At 37.8% G+C, this 17,916-nt stretch overlaps 1 protein-coding gene across 1 annotated transcript in view; it reads left to right on the top strand.

Annotated features, from left to right (window-relative positions):
* CSMD1 (CUB and Sushi multiple domains 1) overlaps positions 1 to 17,916 on the top strand; it is a 1,768,974-nt gene that overhangs the window by 1,522,026 nt on the left and 229,032 nt on the right. Inside the window, exon 38 of the mRNA XM_064294928.1 lies at positions 1,961 to 2,065. Coding sequence (XP_064150998.1) covers positions 1,961 to 2,065 — 105 coding nt within the window. The remainder of the gene's footprint in view (positions 1 to 1,960; positions 2,066 to 17,916) is intronic.

Consider the following 17,916-nt stretch of genomic DNA (forward strand, 5'->3'; position numbering starts at 1 on the left):
CACCATGTTTAAAGAGCATTCGGACAACCAAGTGTTGTGAAGAGGCAGCTGGCATCTTTTGCCTGGAGTCATTACTAAAGCTCCTGGAGATTATTGGAATCTCCTAAGTGCAGGGTGAAGGATGAGGATCTTATCTTTTCAATAACGCTCATGTGTTTTGAATAATGATCAATTTATGTCCTTGTTTTATTAAAAGATTCTTTCTTTGTACAATGTACTTACCTTCAAGACAATTTGCTCTAATAATCTGCCCACACTTCAGTCAGTTTTACACAATGACTATATCCTTGGCATCTAGTATGTGTATAATTCTTATTTAGGGAATAATTTTAATATTTTAGAGTATCAAGAAAGGAGCCCTGGGTGGTTAAAGCACTCGGCTGCTAACCAAAAGATCAGCAGTTCGAAACCACCAGCCGCTCCGTGGAGAAAGACGTGGCAGTCTGCTTCAGTAAAGATTTGCAGTCTTGGAAACCCTCTGGGGCAGTTCTACTCTGTCCTTTAGGGTTGCTGTGGGTCAGAATAGACTCAGCGGCAGTGGGCTTGTTTGGGTTAGAGTATCAAGGGTAGTTGTAGTCTCAAGCGTAGTAACTTTAGGGAAAAAAAGATTTAAACTTATTATTTCCTTTATTACAACATATTCTACCAAAATATTTTAAACTTCTAGTTCACGATAATTTTTGTTCAGCAGAATCCAGTATCATAGCTTTTTTGTCCCCCTTCCCCTTTTCCTTGGGAACTATATTTCTTTTTATGATTTGTTAGTTGCTGTAGCACGGGTGGGAACCCTAGCGGCATAGTGGTTAAGTGCTACAGCTGCTAACCAAAAGGTTGGCAGTTCGAATCCGCCAGGCGCTTCTTGGAAACTCTACGGGGCAGTTCTACTCTGTCCTATAGGGTTGCTATGAGTCGGAACCAACTCGATGGTAGTGGGTTTGGTTTTGTTTGGTTTATAGCACAGGTGGGGAGCCCTGGTGGTATAGTGAGTGGTTAACAGCTCAGCTGCTAACCAAAAGTTCGGCAGCTTGAATCCACCAGTTGCTTCTTGGAATTGCTGTGGGACATTGCTAGTCTGTCCTGTAGAGTTGCCACGAGTTGGAATTGACTCCACGGCAATGGGTTTGGTTTTCTTTTTTTTTTTTGGTTTTTATACCACAGGCTAGAACATTTTAAATGAAGGAAACATTATATAAAAATAAACCTACATTTTCCTTTTCACACATTTTTAGTTGAAATCATTTGCAAATCTCAGTGGAACATTATTCAGTCTGAGTCACACAGGAATAGAAAAAGGGATACAGAATGAAAAGAAACATTTTATGAAACGTACATTGGATTGTCATCTACCCAGCCTGACTGCTCCTCTACCCCGTAAGGCTTGGGTGTCCTGTTTTTATTCAAATCAGGTTAAAAAAAAAAAAAAGTACATTACATTCCTAAAAGAAAGTAATGTGAACATCAAATATATGCTTAAAATATAAGATTTTGTGTGTTCATGTACATACGAAATAAAGCTGTCACAATCTCCTGCCTGAAGAACATAGCAAAGGTGATAAGTGACATTTTATTGTACCTAGAACAATGAACAATAAAAAAAAATGCTGTTGAGTTGATTTTGACTTATGGAACTCCACGTGTGCAGAGTAAGACTGCACTCAGTAGGGTTTTCAAGGCTGTGGCCTTTCAGAAGCAGATTGCCAGGTCTTTGTTCCAAGGTGCATCTGGCTGGGCTCGAACCACCAATCTTTCAGTTAGTAGTTGAGTGCTTAACCATATGCGCTACTCAGGGACTCCCTAGACAAAAGAAATGGTCAGTAATGTAATGATCAAAGCCAATACTAAGACTCAGTACACGTCCATCAAATTACAGAGCTTTGTAAAAAATATCCTCATATAGCTTACATTTAGAAAAGTGAGTTCACTTGTAGTGTTAAAGTTTAACCTGCATTATTTCTTACAGGTACCACCGTGCCAGCATTACTGAACAGCACTTCCAACCAACTCTACTTACATTTTCAATCTGATATTAGTGTGGCAGCTGCTGGCTTTCACCTGGAATACAAAAGTAAGTCAGTTATTCTGCATTCGGCTTTGTTACATTTAGTAATTTTCTTAAAGGAAAAATAAATCCATGTTCTTAGGCAATAAAATATTATTGTCCTAAAGCCATGTTTAAGACTTGTATGAAATTGTCTCACAAAACCTATCTCTATGAAATATATATTATAAAAGACAAATTAATAGTAAACTGTACAAGTTAATATTAGAAATAATTGGATAAAACAATGCTATAATTTCAAGTTGCTTGTGTTAAAAAACACAAAAAATGAATATTGCTAGTTTTCTTGTGAGTGATAACAAATATTTTTAATAGCATCCAAAAAAACATGAATATTGCTAGTTTTCTTGTGAGTGATAACAAATATTTTTATTAGCATCCAAAAAAACATAGAAAACCATAATTTCCAAATAGGTTATGATTATAAGCTCAAAGCAATTTCTAGTCTCAAAAGCTATAAAAATCAGGACTAGGAAAGAGCAGTAACTTCAGTGCCCGCACTTGTGTGTAACTCATTTTAATTGGAAGTATGCATTGCAGAAGAGACTCTAACCTTTTAGAAATGGATGTGAGACTGAGCTAAGAGTCTGATAAATGGGATAACAAAGGTCAAATTCACAAATCTTTTTGGCGCTTGATTATGCAGGTAAACCTTGTAAAAGTGAAATAAGAATTTCCAATGAGAGTGAGGTTTGTTTAAGGACATGTTTTCAAGCACTAAAAAAATGCCTGATGTTGATATTCATCTCCTTTAATAAGCAGTTGCAAATAAGCAAATACATGGATAAGCTTTAATAAGTGATCTTTTGAACTGAGATAAACAGTGTGCTAGAATGTAAATGCATATTTTTTAAAGGCTAATTTCCAGCTGATGATGAATATTCTGAACCAGCCACAAACCACAGGGCCGTTTCACATTCTGGTTAAATTTCGCTACTTATTACAGGCATTTGTATGCAAGTTTATGCCAATTTATTTGAATAGGACTACATTAGTGACAGTCTAAAATGATTCTGTGGATGGTATTTATGTAGGATGTGTCTGGAAAAAGCTGCCACTTTGATACATTTTGTGAACATCCGTAGATAGGAAGCTATAAACTTCATTTATGATAAAAAATGATAGTGCTAATAAATTCACTAATTTTTTTAGCAGTGTCAGAGTTGATGAACAGCCTTTTCTCTTCCTCTGAGTTATCTTGTAACTTCAAGCTTTCATTCATATCTTATTGAAAGGTGATAGTAAAACAGTTTATTAGCAGTCTTTGGTGTGCACACATGGACTTCAGCTCCAAGAATATAATTATATACATTCAACTTTACTCCCAGTCTATATAATGAATTAACCTCCTGCCCCTCCACCCTATAGGACCCTATAGGACACAGTAGAACTGCCTCACAGGGTTTCCAAGGGGCAGCTGGTAGATTTGAACTGCCAACCTTTTGGTTAGCAGCAAGTCTTAACCACCGCACCACCAGGGCTCCAATTAATTAAACAAGCAATACTAACATATTCCTCATTGAAATGAATGTCATTCAAGAATATAAGACTTTGTTTAATTACTTAAAGTATTTATTTTTTTGTGTGGCCAAACCCCCGCCCAGGAGCTCCTATTATATTAAAAATTCAAGGTACATGCAGTAGTTCGGGAAACCTTGGTTGTGTAGTGTTTACATGCTATGGCTGCTAACCAAAAGGCTGGCAGTTCAAATCCACCAGGTGCTCCTTGGAAACTCTATGGGGCAGTTCTACTCTGTCCTACAGGGTCGCTATGAGTCGGAATTGACTCGACGGCAACGGAAACAGGATGGGACAGTAGTTTGTAATAACAAGCAGGTGCAACTTTTCGACACAGCAAAACAGTATTATTATTATTACTGTATTGTTATGTTAAAGTCATTTTAGTGTATCTGGAGGTGTTTAGAGTTTTTTTATGCATAGAAAGGTACACTATATACTATGTACTAAGACAAATATTTGACTAACTGATGTTAGGTACAAATCTAACTGTTCTAGCTTATGTACAAATTCAGTTTAAAGACAGACTTAGAAACAGAACTGGTTCATAACCCAGGGACTGCCTGTATATGAAATGGTGTTTGCACAATGTCCAAATCTCATAATATCCTATATCACAGAATGTATCACGGACGTTAAGTAACGCATGACTGTCATAGTGGATAAGAGATTGACTGCTAACCAAAAGGTCGGTAGTTCAAATCCACCAGCCACTCCCTGGAAACCCTATGGGGCAGTTCTACTCTGCCCTATAGGGCCACTATGAGTCTGAATTGACTCGAGAGCACTGGGTTTGGTTTTTTACTTTTTATATATGTTATATACATCTAATCCTCACTTATCACCTATGTCATTATCTGACATTTCACATTTATGACAATAGTAAAAAAATCTTCTATTCAACTATTTTGCACATTAATGACATACGTCTGGCAGTAACCCTCTTATGGTCAATGGGATATATGGTCCCCAACTATATTTTCTGTCTCTCAGCTTCAGAGGGACATATGTGTCCCACATAATATTTTGTGATCTGATGTGGGTGGTCACCCTTCATTTTCACGTACTGCCAACTTTCTCATAACCATCTGGTCTTTGGAACCTAATCATGTCAATAAGTAAGGAGCGTGTGTATCTACCTATACAAACCTATGTAGTACCTACCTACCTATCTATCTATCTATATACAGAGGTTTTATGTATATATATATACACCAAACCAAAACCAAACTCAGTGCATTCTAGTCGATTCCGACTCATAGCGACCCTATAGGACAGAATAGAACTGCCCCATGGAGTTTTCAAGAAGCACTTGGTGGATTCGAACTGCTGACCCTTTGATTAGCAGCTGTAGCATTTAACCACTGCGCCACCAGAGTTTCCATATGTGTGTATGTGTATATATATATATTTTATATATATATATATATATACCATTTAAATGACTAGATAATTCAATTTATAGTCATAGATAGGACTGGCTGATTCTTAAGCTCATTATATATTAATTTACTTGAAAACAGAATAATGCAATTTAATATTTCTATTACTTAGTGTGAAGAATTTTATTTATAAAAACTGTTAAAAGGGAACTAGGGTACCTATATGTTTTGCATTAATCCTTTCAAAATTCTTAGAAAGTAGGATGTAAGTCTGATAGCATAATGTTAACTATGCTTTTTTACTGAGATAACCCTCCTTGTGTTCCCAGGAGAATATAGAAGATGGAAATTTTTGTAGGGGGATTAAGCCATGTATGTTAGACTATTTAATAAAGTTCCACAGTTATTGTGTGCTCAGTTCAGTTTTATTTGATTTTTAAAAAAAAAAAAAACCGTGTTCCATTTTTTTTTTTTGTATTAACTTATTTTCAAATTCACCGGTTCTTCCCTCAACTGTGCCATGTCTACTAATAAGCCCAATGAGGAAAATCTTCATGTCTGAGTGTCTGAATTTTTTTCTCCTTTGAGTGTCCATTTGACTCCTATAATTGCCATGTCTCTGCTAAAATTCCCCCAGCTGTTCATACATGTTGTCTACCTTCTCCAGTAGATTCTTTAGTATATTAGTTATTTTAATATTCCTTTCTGACATTTCCATTATATGAGTGTGATCTGAATCTGGTTCTGTTATTTGCTTTATCTCTTGGCAAAGGGTTTTTTTTCACCCTTTTTTGTGTGTCTCATAGTTTTTTGAAAATTGCAACAGGACACCCTGTATACAACTGGAGAGACTACAGTCAGTAGTATTTCTGCCAGTGAATGTCACATTTTATCTGGAAGGCTGTTGATTCAATTCAGTTGGGACTTGAGGTGGTTTTGTGTTCTGCTGTTGCTATGGTTACTTTAAATACATCACAGCCTTCATGTTCCTCTAGGGTGAGCTCCCACTGTCACGTATGTGCCTGACGTTTCCTCAGGTTTAATACTCTGCCTCCAACTTTCAGCCATCCCTGAACACTTTTCCAAAGAGGCCTTCTGTCTTAGTCATCTAGTGCTGCTATAAGAGAAATACCACAAGTAGATGGCTTTAACAAAGAGAAATTTATTTCCTCACAGTCTAGTAGGTTACAAGTCCAAATTCAGGGCATCAGCTCCCAGGGGAAGGCTTTCTCTGTCTGTCGGCTCTAGAGGAAGGGCCTTGCCCTCAATGTTCCCCTGGTCTAGGAGCTTCTCAGGCACAGGGACCCCGTGTCCAAAGGACGAGCTCTGTTCCTGGTGCTTCTTTCTTGGTGGTGTGAGGTCCCCAAATCTCTGCTTGCTTCCCTTTCCTTTTATCTCTTGAGATAAAAGGTGGTACAGGCCATGCCCCAGGGAAACTCCCTTTACCTTAGATCAGGGAGGGGATGTAAGTAAGGCTGGTATTACAATTCCACCCTAATCTTCTCTGCATAAAATTACAATCACAAAAGTGGGGGACAACCACACATGGCCTAACCAAGTTGATACACACATTTTTATGGGGACATAATTCAATCCATGACACTGTCCTTCCTTTCAAAGCAGCCGGATCCTACCCGTGCTTTGTCTCTGGAGTGCGTTTCCTGCCCCTCCCCCAGTGATAGGTACCTCTGCTTGATACTGGTATATGACCTTAAGCTCGCCCTGGTTTTCCTGTCAAGAGCCCAGTTACAGAATGTCTTTTTTTGTCTGTCTTTCTCCCAGCTACAGTTTGTCTTTGCCTCTGCCCTGGAGGTGACAGGTTTTGCTGCCCTGCCCCCAATGCTTGAAGGCTTTTGATTCCTAAGGGTGACGGGGTCAGCGAAGCTCAGGGTTTTGGTTGCCTGTTCCTCCATAGAAGGAGTGAGTGAGACTTTCTCCATCATCTGGTGGAGGCCTGTGGGAAGAAGTGAAAACTCCCCTTTTCTTTGGGTCCCTGAGGAGCCCTGTGGTGAAGTGGTTAAAGCAAAAGGCTGCTAACAGAAGGGTCAACAGTTTGAAACCAGCTCCGAGGGAGACAGTTATAGCCTTGGAATCCCTCTGGAGTTGCTCTGAGTCGGAACTGACTCAGCGGCAATGGTTACATGCCGTGCTCTGTATCCCAGGCTCTGCAGATACAATAGTGAGAAGAGAACAGAGACAGAAGTAACCTCTGCTTACTTAGAATTTACATTTCAGTGATGGGGTGGGAGACAGTAAAGGAGAAAACAGCTGAGTAACCATGGTGGTTGCATGTTATGATAAACACCTTTAAGCAACTGATCAGAGTTCTGAGATCCAGAGTAACTGAGGCGGCTCTACTTTAGTTTAGAAGTGTTCTCTGAAGGAAAGATAAAAGAATGAGCAGCAGTGGACCACAGAAAGAACTAAGGAGAGGCATTCTAGCCAAAGGAAACTGTCAACACAAAGATCCCATGTAGAGTAAGTGCTACGAAGCTCTAGAAAACCAAACTTGTTGAGTCACAGGGCGGTTCCAAGCCCAAATATATAAAAATTGTATGGGAAATACTGAATAGATATTAAACCAGCATTTTCTATATGTAAATAAACTAACTTATTGCTTTAATAATTTCACTATTTTTTATAAGTTCTCTATGCCCAAATAACAGGTAAAATTTAAAGGGTTTGTCCATAACGCAATAGGGGCCCACAGATATAACTTATTGACACATTATTGTCACTTAAACATTATGATTACTATTTTAAATCACTTCTTTCATTTCAGGATTTTTTACTAGCTTTAAAATTCATGATGAGATTCTATCAAATTCATCTCTTGGATGTTAAAATTTGAAAGAATTCTCTATTCTATGGCAGGTCTTGCAAATTTTTCATGATAAGTAACTAGAGAATAAAGATGCTAGAAATGGAGTAGGTAATTACTGGTGGCACTGTGACTTAGCCAGCCACCAGCTAATCGTTCAGAGAACCTCAATCCTGTAAGATTTGTGATCGGAGTGCCAGACACGGGGGAGTAGACTTCAGTTACGTAAAGAGGATTGAGGTAGGTGCTGGAAAGAAAAGTCATGAGTATCAAAAAGTTAAGTTATTTCGGAAGTGAGGTTGAGGATGGGGCTGTTTTTTACTCCCCAAAATTTTGGATTCCCTATGTCTCCCTTCACCACGTTGTCTTTATGTCCTGTGCAATATGTGAAGATAAGGTCAAAGCTCCCATAACTAGAAGGCTTTTATCATAGTTCACTCTGTCATCATGCAATACTTCATAAAATAGGTGTAATTAGCAATAAAGCCTTTTTGGAACTTTCTTGTTAGGCCACTTAAAAAAAAAACCTGAAACCCATTGCCATTGCGTTGATTTCGACTCATAGTGACCCTATAGGACAGAGTAGAGCTGCCCTCATGTGGTTTCCAAGGAGCAGCTGGTGGATTTGAACTGCTAATCTTTTGGTTAGCAGCCTATCTCTTAACCACTGTGCCACCAGGTCTCATGGTGTTATGTATTTATGTTTTTAAAACTTTGTCTCCCCAGTCTTGTCATAATGACTCTATAGGGTAGAGTAGGACTGCCCTATAGGGTTCTCAAAGCTGTTAATCTATAGGGAAACAGACTGTCACGTTTTTTGTGGCTGGTAGGTTCGAACCACCGACCTATCAGCTAGCAGACAAGCATTTAACCACTGAACCACCAGGGATCCTAATCTTGTCATAGTCTCTGGGTGGTTCAAATAGTTAGGTGCTAAACTACTAATCGAAAGGTTGGTGGTTCAAACCCACTCAGAGGTACCTTGCAAGACAGGCCTGATTATCTACCTGGGAAAGGCCTTGAAAAATCTGTACCAAACAGTCCTACTCTGCCACGCATGGGGTTGCCATGAGTTAGTATTGACTTGACAGCAGCTAATAGAAATAACAATAGCAATTTTTGTATTCCATGAATAATAGCCATAAATTTCTAACTGGTCTTTCTGTCTCTGCCCTCCCCCCCCCCCTTTTTTTTAATTCCCCAACACAATTCAACACTCATAAACATTGTCCCAAAATGTCATTTTGGTCATGGCATTAATACCCAACTAAAAATCCTTCAGTATTTCCTCATTTTATAACCTGCTTGTCATGGCATTCAGAGTACTACATAATGTGTCAACAGGCATACCACCACTGTTTTCCCCTAAAGCCTTTTAATTCAGTTGGGTGTTGTTCCGCAAGCATGCTTTATCAGTTTTTTCCAACAAATGCATTCCCTATTCTCATCTACTGTCATTTTCCCACTGTTCTTTGTCTTTCAAAATCGTGCTTTTCCTTCAAGGTCTGTTCAAGGTGCACCTCTCTGAATATATCAACCCACATTTATTTATTTCTCTTCTACCTTCTTATTATGTATTGTTGTTAGGTTCCTTCGAGTCAGTTCCAACTCAGAGCGACCATATGCACAACAGAACGAAACACTGCCTAGTCCTGTGCCATCTTCACAATCGTTGTTATGCTTAAGCTCATTTTTGCAGCCACTGTGTCGATCCATCTCATTGAGGGTCTTCCTCTTTTTCGTTGACCCTGTACTTTACCCAGCATAATGTCCTTCTCCAGGTACTGATCCCTCCTGACAACACGTCCAAAGTATGTGAGATGTAGTCTCGCTGTCCTTGCTTCCAGGGAGCATTCTACTTCTTGCAAGATAGATTGTTCGTTCTTTTGGCAGTCCATGTTATATTCAATATTCTTCACCGGCATCACAATTCAAAGGCATCAATTCTTCTTTGGTCTTCTTTTTCATCATCCAGCTTTCACAATTATAACAGATTTTTTTTCTTTGTGTTATTAGCTGGTCTTGATGGCCTTTATACCCAATTAGATTGTTAGCTCTTTGGGATCATAAGCAATGTTAGCCCCACCACCACCTCCTTTCTTTAGTCCTCCCAAAGAACTCAATACATTGTCTTGGCTTGTTTCTTTTCCCATCATTTAATTATTGGGTGATAGTAATTAGAGGAAAAGTGCTTTAAAGAGATTAAGGATAGATCTATGGTGTCTTGTTTTTCATATTTCATTTTAAATAAAAACATAATTAACTGGTTTGATGTGTGAACAATTGTTGATGTTTACTTATTTATGAATCACTTTGTATTTTCTGAAGATTTGCATAAAGCCTGGATACTTAAAAAAAAAAAAGTCATTTATTAAGGCTTCGCTAGTTCTTTGGGATACAGCCTGTAATCTTAAGAAGTTCAGTCTAGAGAACGAGAGAGATGCAAACAAGAGTTGGAATGCTGTGTGTTCTGTGTGATGTTAGGGTGAGGTCCAAGTTAGGGGTATTCTGTTCATACTTGTGTTATATGTCTTGTTTGAGAAGTGATACATTCAATTAAAAAAAGTATGAATCAATCCGTTGAAGAGCTAAGTGAATTAATCCATGTTATTTAAAAACAGAGATTTCAACAACAAAGTTCCTTTACTTCATTCTTATGCCGCCAATTTCTTAGTCTGCTAACAAAGAGTATGTTTGGCATATGTTTGTATAGTGTTGTATTATTTCAAGATATGGATACAGTTGGTTTTCTAATTTGTCTATCACCGGCCAATTTTAGGCAATATTAAAATCCATCATGTTACATTATTTCACATTTTGTTTCAATGTGAATATGGTAAATTTGTATAGAATCCTAATATTATGAATACTTTAAGTTATGAATAAATATGAGTCCATCCCATTTTCTCAAATCTCTAGAATGACAAATACATTAAATATATGCTTAAAACGATCAGATATTGAAGAGTTTAGTATTACACCTTGACGATATAATATGAAGTTATAAAACAGGAGTCAGCATTTTGTGTGTGTGTGTGTGTGTGTGTGTGACAACTCAGATAGTAAATAGTTCCAGCTTTGTGGACCATCTGGTCCCTGTTACAAGTGAAAGCAGCCATAGACTAGAATACATAAACAAACATGATTTGACCTGGCGGATATTGTTTGCCAACTCCTGCTATGAAACACTAAAACAAGGAAAGTTTATTGAAGCTATGGATATATTTTACTAAAAAAATATATTGTTTTAATAAAAATTCTTGATTCAGTAAGTTTAAATATGTTGATTTGGCCTATGAGTTTTGAGGATTTCAATTAAACCTGAATATTTTATATTTATTTTTATATAGAATCAAGAAAATATGTGAATGTTAAAGCATTTCTACATATTCATATGTGTATATGTATTCACATGTTACACGTTCACATTTTTATTTTATAGCTATTCCATTAGTACATCTGATACACAAATTAAACAGCCTGAGAAGACTCAGAAATTCCTGTCATTGTTTTCACTTTAAGTTTGTAATGGGCCTTTAATTCACAAGGCATGGACACTGCAATAAATTCATGCTCTGTTAGACTGATTTTTGTGAAATTCGGACTAAGTTCAAGCGTAATGTTTGATGTTTCAAAATTCCGACCAAATGTAATAATTTAGGTTTTTTTGGACCATATTCCTGCCTAGTAAATTTTCAAGTGCAAAGAGCTGCTGGAGTTCATAATAAATAGCTCTGCAGCAAAGACAACTGATACAGCCATATCTTTAGTAATCATTCACATTCATAAAAAAAAAAATAGAAAAAATCAACCATATGCACATAACTCAGAATCTAGTATAAAACAGGATGTTTCACTTTTTACTACGAGGGAGAGGTCCATTCAGCAGGATGTTCTGGGAACGATTAATCTGCTATTATTTCTCAAAGAGATGTGTATCACTGGAGAGTAACTCTTTTGAGTGTCAGTTCCTTATTAAAGGAAATTATGAGAATGTAATATGTAGCACTATTTTTTTTAATATGTAGCAGCCAAAATATTTTTAAGCTAATGACTGAGATCAATCTTACAAAAATTTATCACCCCGTTAGCCATTTATTGCTTCAAATTAGGTATATATGTGTGTGTATATATTTATACATATATTTCAGTGTGCTAGATACAGACTATATTTTAATGACCAAGAAAGAAACAGTTTTTTCTCCATGAAATCTGTGGTATAGGCAGGGAAACTAGGCCTGTTGATGGTCCAGGAACAATTTTAACTTCAATATATCAAACAGGGCTATATGGTCTGGTGTCGTGCTGACTAACTTACTGAGATTCAGGAGACCTAGATTTTTAGATCAGGTATGCCATTTTTGCTTTTGTGACCTTGAATAAATTACGTCTCTAACCTTGTAATTGTCACCCATAAACGAGGATATTGGACATGCTCAGTGCTTCTCAAATTGTTCTGCAGAACCCTCATTCCCTGTGTTGTTAATGAGTAGTCCAAACCAAACCAGTACAGAGACCAAAATTATGTGTGATCAAATAAATTTTGAAAATCCTGGGTCAAATAAGGTTGAAGAGGATTCACCCCTGCAGGAACTCTCAGTGCCTTTAACAGGCTAACACATTTTGTGACTCCCCAAGAAGGGGCTGGAACATTAAACTGCCCCTTCCCTCCAGTTTATTTCATTACTTCTCTTGGCACTGGACGCAGACTTCACTATGCTTTCAAGAGAAGATAGGATCTAATAAATGGGAGGGACAGAAATAACTTTTATTAAGTGGGCTGACCCTGCCAACAGTTTATAGATAAAATGTTTTTAGTTCCCCTTACACTCTAAACTTCTCAGATAATAAAAAAGCAGTTTTTTTTTTCCTTTTCTGAGAATCCTATTTTATTCAATGAGTTTTCTGTATAGATGCTCTCTGTTGAAATTAAGATATATTGACTCAAAAAATATCGTGGTATAAAATTCTGAGCGTACAGAGACCATTACATCTGACATTTCCTCTCCTGTCAACCTTACTTGAAGTTCCCTAAGTGAAGTCGTGATTCCTTTCTTCATCTGTTTTCCAACATATAATCTGATCTTTAATTTATGAATTAGGGGCTTACATAATTTTTGAATTCTGGGTTTACAGAAATTATCAACAACACTTCTGTCTTAGATGGTACCATACCTATATGCATATAAAGAAAGATGAATTTTTATCTAATAAACAAAAAAACCCAACCTGTTGCCATCAAGTCGATTCCGACTCATAGCGACCCTGTCAGACAGAGTAGAACTGCCCCACAGAGTTTCCAAGCAGTGCCTAGTGGATTAAAACTGCCAGCCTTTTGGACAGCAGCTGTAGCTCTCAACCACTACGCCACCAGGGTAAGTTTTTGCAAATGATTGGTATTTAATTAGTTACAATGAACAGTGTAGCCAACAATTTTTTTCTTATCAAAATTAAAGAATGGAAAACCTGGTGGTATACAGATTAAGAGTTCGGCTGCTAAGCAAAAAATTGACAGTTTGAATACACCAGGCACTCCTTGGAAACCCTATGGGGCAGCTGTACTCTGTCCTATAGGGTCACTATGAGTTGGAATCCACTTGAGGGCAACGGTTTGGTTTTTGGGGTTTTCTGTTGAGTGCTAGTGTACCTACATATTTGTTCTTTTGTTTTTTCCTCTGCCAATAATCCAACTGTATTAATCTGTTGTCTTGAGTCTGATTTCCTCTCTCTTTGGTTATTTCCTTCATTGTTGTTTTTAGCTAGAACATTCTTCTTTGCTCTTTAGTTAAAAAAAAGAACAGAGTAAATTTTAAGTTGTGAAGATTGAACACCATACACTATGGCAATCAATGTGAGGACAATACCAAGTTGAGGGAAATGCCCAAAGTTATTTCAGTTTATTACATCAACAAAGGCCTATTTATCCTTTTCTAAATATTTGATAGAAAATTGCATGTTTAGTATTTGTTTAAAAATAATTATCATTACCAAGATTTAAGCAAACAATGCTTTGAATTTTGCCTAATGATTTTGCAACAGTGGCTACAATAGATTCCGGAGAACTGATGAGGCTCATTGTTATAATCTAATTCATAACTTTCACATTTTATCATCATTGGTAAGAAGCCATTAAACAGTATTGTTGGTCAAACTAGGACACTCATCTTTTTAGTGTCTTTCCTTTTACAGACTAGAATCGTAGAGTTTTACGACTTCTTTCATTACATTCTAAATCTAACTACAATTTTATAAATCAACACCTTTTAAAATGTCCAAATTTTAACATTTGAAATGATCAGAAAATTTTTCTGGTGATATTTTATTAATTAATTAATTTTTACTGTCCTTTAGGTGAAAGTTTACAGCTCAAGTTAGTTTCTCTTACAAGAAATTTATACACATACTTTTATGTGGCACTAGCTGCAGTCCCTATGATGTGACAGCACAGTCCTCCTTTCCACCCTGGGTTTTCCGTGTCCACTCAACTACCTCCTGTCCGTTTCTGCCTTCTCGTCCTGTCCCTGGACAGAAGCTGCCCATTTAGTCTCATGCATCTACTTGAACTAAGAAGCGCATTCTTCACGAGTTTTATTTTATGTTTTGTAGTCCAGTCTAATCCTTGCCTGAAGAGTTGGCTTCGGGAATAGTTTTAGTTCTGGATTAACAGAGAGCCCCGGGGGCACGTCTTTGAGGGTTCCTCCAGCCTCAGTCAGACCATTTAGTCTGGTCTTTTTACGTGAATTTGAGTTCTGTACCACAGTTTTCTCTGGCTCAGTCAGGGTCCCTCTGCTGTGTTCCCTGTCAGGGAGGTCATTGGTGGTAACCAGGCACCATCTAGTTCTCCTGAGCTCAGGCTGATGGAATCTCTGGTTTACATGGCTGTTTTGACTCTTGGGCTAATATTTTCCTTATGTCTTTGGTATTCTTCTTTCTCCTTTGCTCCAGGTAGGTTGGGACCAATTGGTGCATCTTAGATGGCTACTTGCAAGCTTTTGAGACCCGAGGCACCACTCACCAAAGTTGGATGCAGAACATTTTCTTAATAAACTTTGCTATGCCAATTGATCTAGATGGCCTCTGAAACTGTGGTCCCCACAACACCCACCCGTTCTACTCTGTCCCTCAAAGTATTTGGTTGTATTCCAGAAACTTCTTAGCTTTTGGTTTAGTCTGGTTGTCCTGACTTCCCCTGTATTGTGTGTTGTTCTTCCCTTCACCTGATACAATTTTTGTCTACTACCTGGTTAGTGAATTCCCCGCCCCTCCCGTCCCACCCTCATAACCATCGATGAATGCTTTCTTCTGTGTTTAAATCTTTTCTTGAGTTCTTATAATAGTAGTCTCTATAGCATTTGTCCTTTTGTGACTAATTTCACTCAGCATAACGCCTTCCAGATTCATTCATGTTGTGAGACATTTCACAGATTCATCATTGTTCTTAATGTTGGGTAGTATTACATTGTGTGAATATATCATAATTTGTTTATCCATTCGGCCATTGATGGCACCTACGTTGGTTTCTATCTTTTTGCTTATTGTCAATAGTGCTGCAGTGAACATGAGTGTGCATATCTATCCATGTGACAGCTCTTATTTTTCTAGGATATATTCCAAGGAGTGGGATTGCTGGATAGTAAGGTATTTTTATTTCCAGCTTTTTAAGGAAGAGGCAAATCAATTTCCGAAGTAGTTGTGGCATCATACATTCCCACCAGCAGTGTGTAACTGTTCCAGTCTCTCCACAACCTCTCCAACATTTATCATTTTGTGTTTTTTGGAATAGTTCTAGCCTTGTTGTGGAGAAATGGTATCTCATTGTAGTTTCGATTTGCATTTCTCTAATGGTTGCTGATCGTGGACGTTTCCTCATGTATCTGTTAACCACCTTAATATCTTCTTTGGTGAAGTGCCTATTAATATCCTTTGCCCATTTTTTAGTTGGGTTATTTGTCTTTTTGTCGTTGAAGTTCTGTTTTATCTTGTGGATTTTAGAGATTAGACCCAGATCAGGTATATCATAGTCAAATTTTTTTCCCAGCCTGTAGGTTGTCTTTATAGTCTTTTGGCGATGTCTTTTGATGAGCATAAGTCTTTAATTTTTAGGAGTTCCTAGTTAACTAGTGGTGTTTGTGGGTTGTTAGTTATGGCTGTATTCTGTTTATGCCATGTATTAGGGCTCCTGGCATTGTCCCTATTTTTTCTTCCATGATCTTTATCATTTTAGAGTTTATACTTAGGTCTTTGATCCATTTTGAGTTAGTTTTTGTATATGATGTGAGGTATGGGTCTTGTTTCATTTTTTTGCAGATGGATATCCAGTTATGCCAGCACCATTTGTTAAAAAGATTGACTTTTCCCCATTTAACTGACTTTGGGCCTTTGTCAAATATCAACTGCTCATATGTGGACGGATTTATGTCTGGATTCTCAACTCTTTTCCATTGGTCTATGCATCTGCTGTTGTACCAGTACCAGGCTGTTTTGACTACTGTGGTGGTATAATAGGTTCTAAAATCAAGTAGTGAGAGACCTCCCACTTTGTTCTTCTTTTTCAGTAATGCTTTACTTATCCAGGGCCTCTTCCCTTTCCAATTAAGTTGGTGACTTTTTTCTCCATCTCATTAAAAATTATCTTTGGAATTTGGATCGGAATTGCATTGTATCTGTAGATCGCTTTGGGTAGAATTGACATTTTCACAAAGTTAAATCTTCTTGTCATGAGCAAGATAATGTTTTTCCTCTTATGTAGGTCTGTTTTGGTTTCTTGAAATACTGTCTTGGAGTTTTCTTTGTATAAGTCTTCTATATCTCTGGTAAGATTTATTCCTCAGTATTTTATCTTTTTGGGGGCTATTAGAAATGGTATTGTTGATTTGGTGATTTCCTCTTTGACGTTCTACTTGTTGGTGTAGAGGAATCCAACTGATTTTTGTATGTTTATCTTGTATTCTGATACTTTGCTGAAATCTTCTATTAGTTCCAGTAGTTTTCTTGTAGATTCTTTAGGGTTTTCTCTGTATAAGATTATATCATCTGCAAATAGGGATACTTTCACTTCTTTCATACCAATTTGGGTGTACTTTATTTCTTTTTCTTGCCTTATTTTTTGCTCCGGCTAGGACCTCCAGCACATGTTGAATAAGAATGGTGATAAAGGGCATCCTTGTCTGATTCCCGGTCTCAAGCGGAATGCTTTCAGACTCTCCATTTAAGATGATGTTGGCTGTTGGCATTGTATAAATGTCCTTCATTATGTTGAGTAATTTCCCTTCTATCCTTATTCAGCTGAGAGTTTTTGTTTTGAATGGGTGTTGGACTTTGTCAAATGCCTTTTCTGGAAGGCGGAACTGAAGCCCAGGACCAGGAGGCCTCCCCTCAGAATCCAGAGAGTGTGGCCAATACCTAGAGACTGTAGGACGGGGCCATTGTGTGAATGGTCTCAGGGGACAGAGGATTATTTTCAAGTCTTGGGGGCTAATATAATGTCTTCTGCTGATTTACTTGGTGCCTATTATCCCTTCTTTCCCTGCAATTTCTCCCATTTGTAATGGGAATGTCTATCTTGTGCCTGTTCTGCAATTGTACTTTGGAAGCAGATAACTTGTATTCTAGATTTCATAGATGAAGAGGAATTTTTGGATTTTGGACCTGCAGTTGATTTAAGACTTTTGCTATGATACGATGGGGTGAATGTGTCTTGCAGGTAGCAAGAACATGAATTTCTATGGACCAAAGGGTGGAATATCATAGATTGAAATGTGTCCCCCCAAAATTTGTGTCAACTTGGTTAGGCCATGGTTCCAAATATTGTGTGGTTGTCCTCCATTTTGTGATTGTAATTTTATGTTGAAGATGATTAGGGTAGGATTGTAACCCCCTTACTAAGGTCACATCCCTGATCCAATGTGAAGGGAGTTCCCCTGGAGTATGGCCTGCACCACCTTTTATCTTAAAAGAGAGAAAGGAAAAGGAAGCAAGCAGAGAGTTGTGGACCTCATACTACCAAGAAAGAAGCAGCGGGAGCCGAGTGCATCCTTTGAACCTGGGGTTCCTCTGTGGAGAAGCTCTTAGTCCAGGGGAAGATGGATAACATGGGCCTTCCTCCAGAGCTGACAGAGAAAGCCTTCCCCTGGAGC

Source organism: Loxodonta africana, chromosome 12 (genome assembly GCF_030014295.1).
Source record: "Loxodonta africana isolate mLoxAfr1 chromosome 12, mLoxAfr1.hap2, whole genome shotgun sequence".
Lineage (NCBI taxonomy): Eukaryota > Metazoa > Chordata > Mammalia > Proboscidea > Elephantidae > Loxodonta > Loxodonta africana.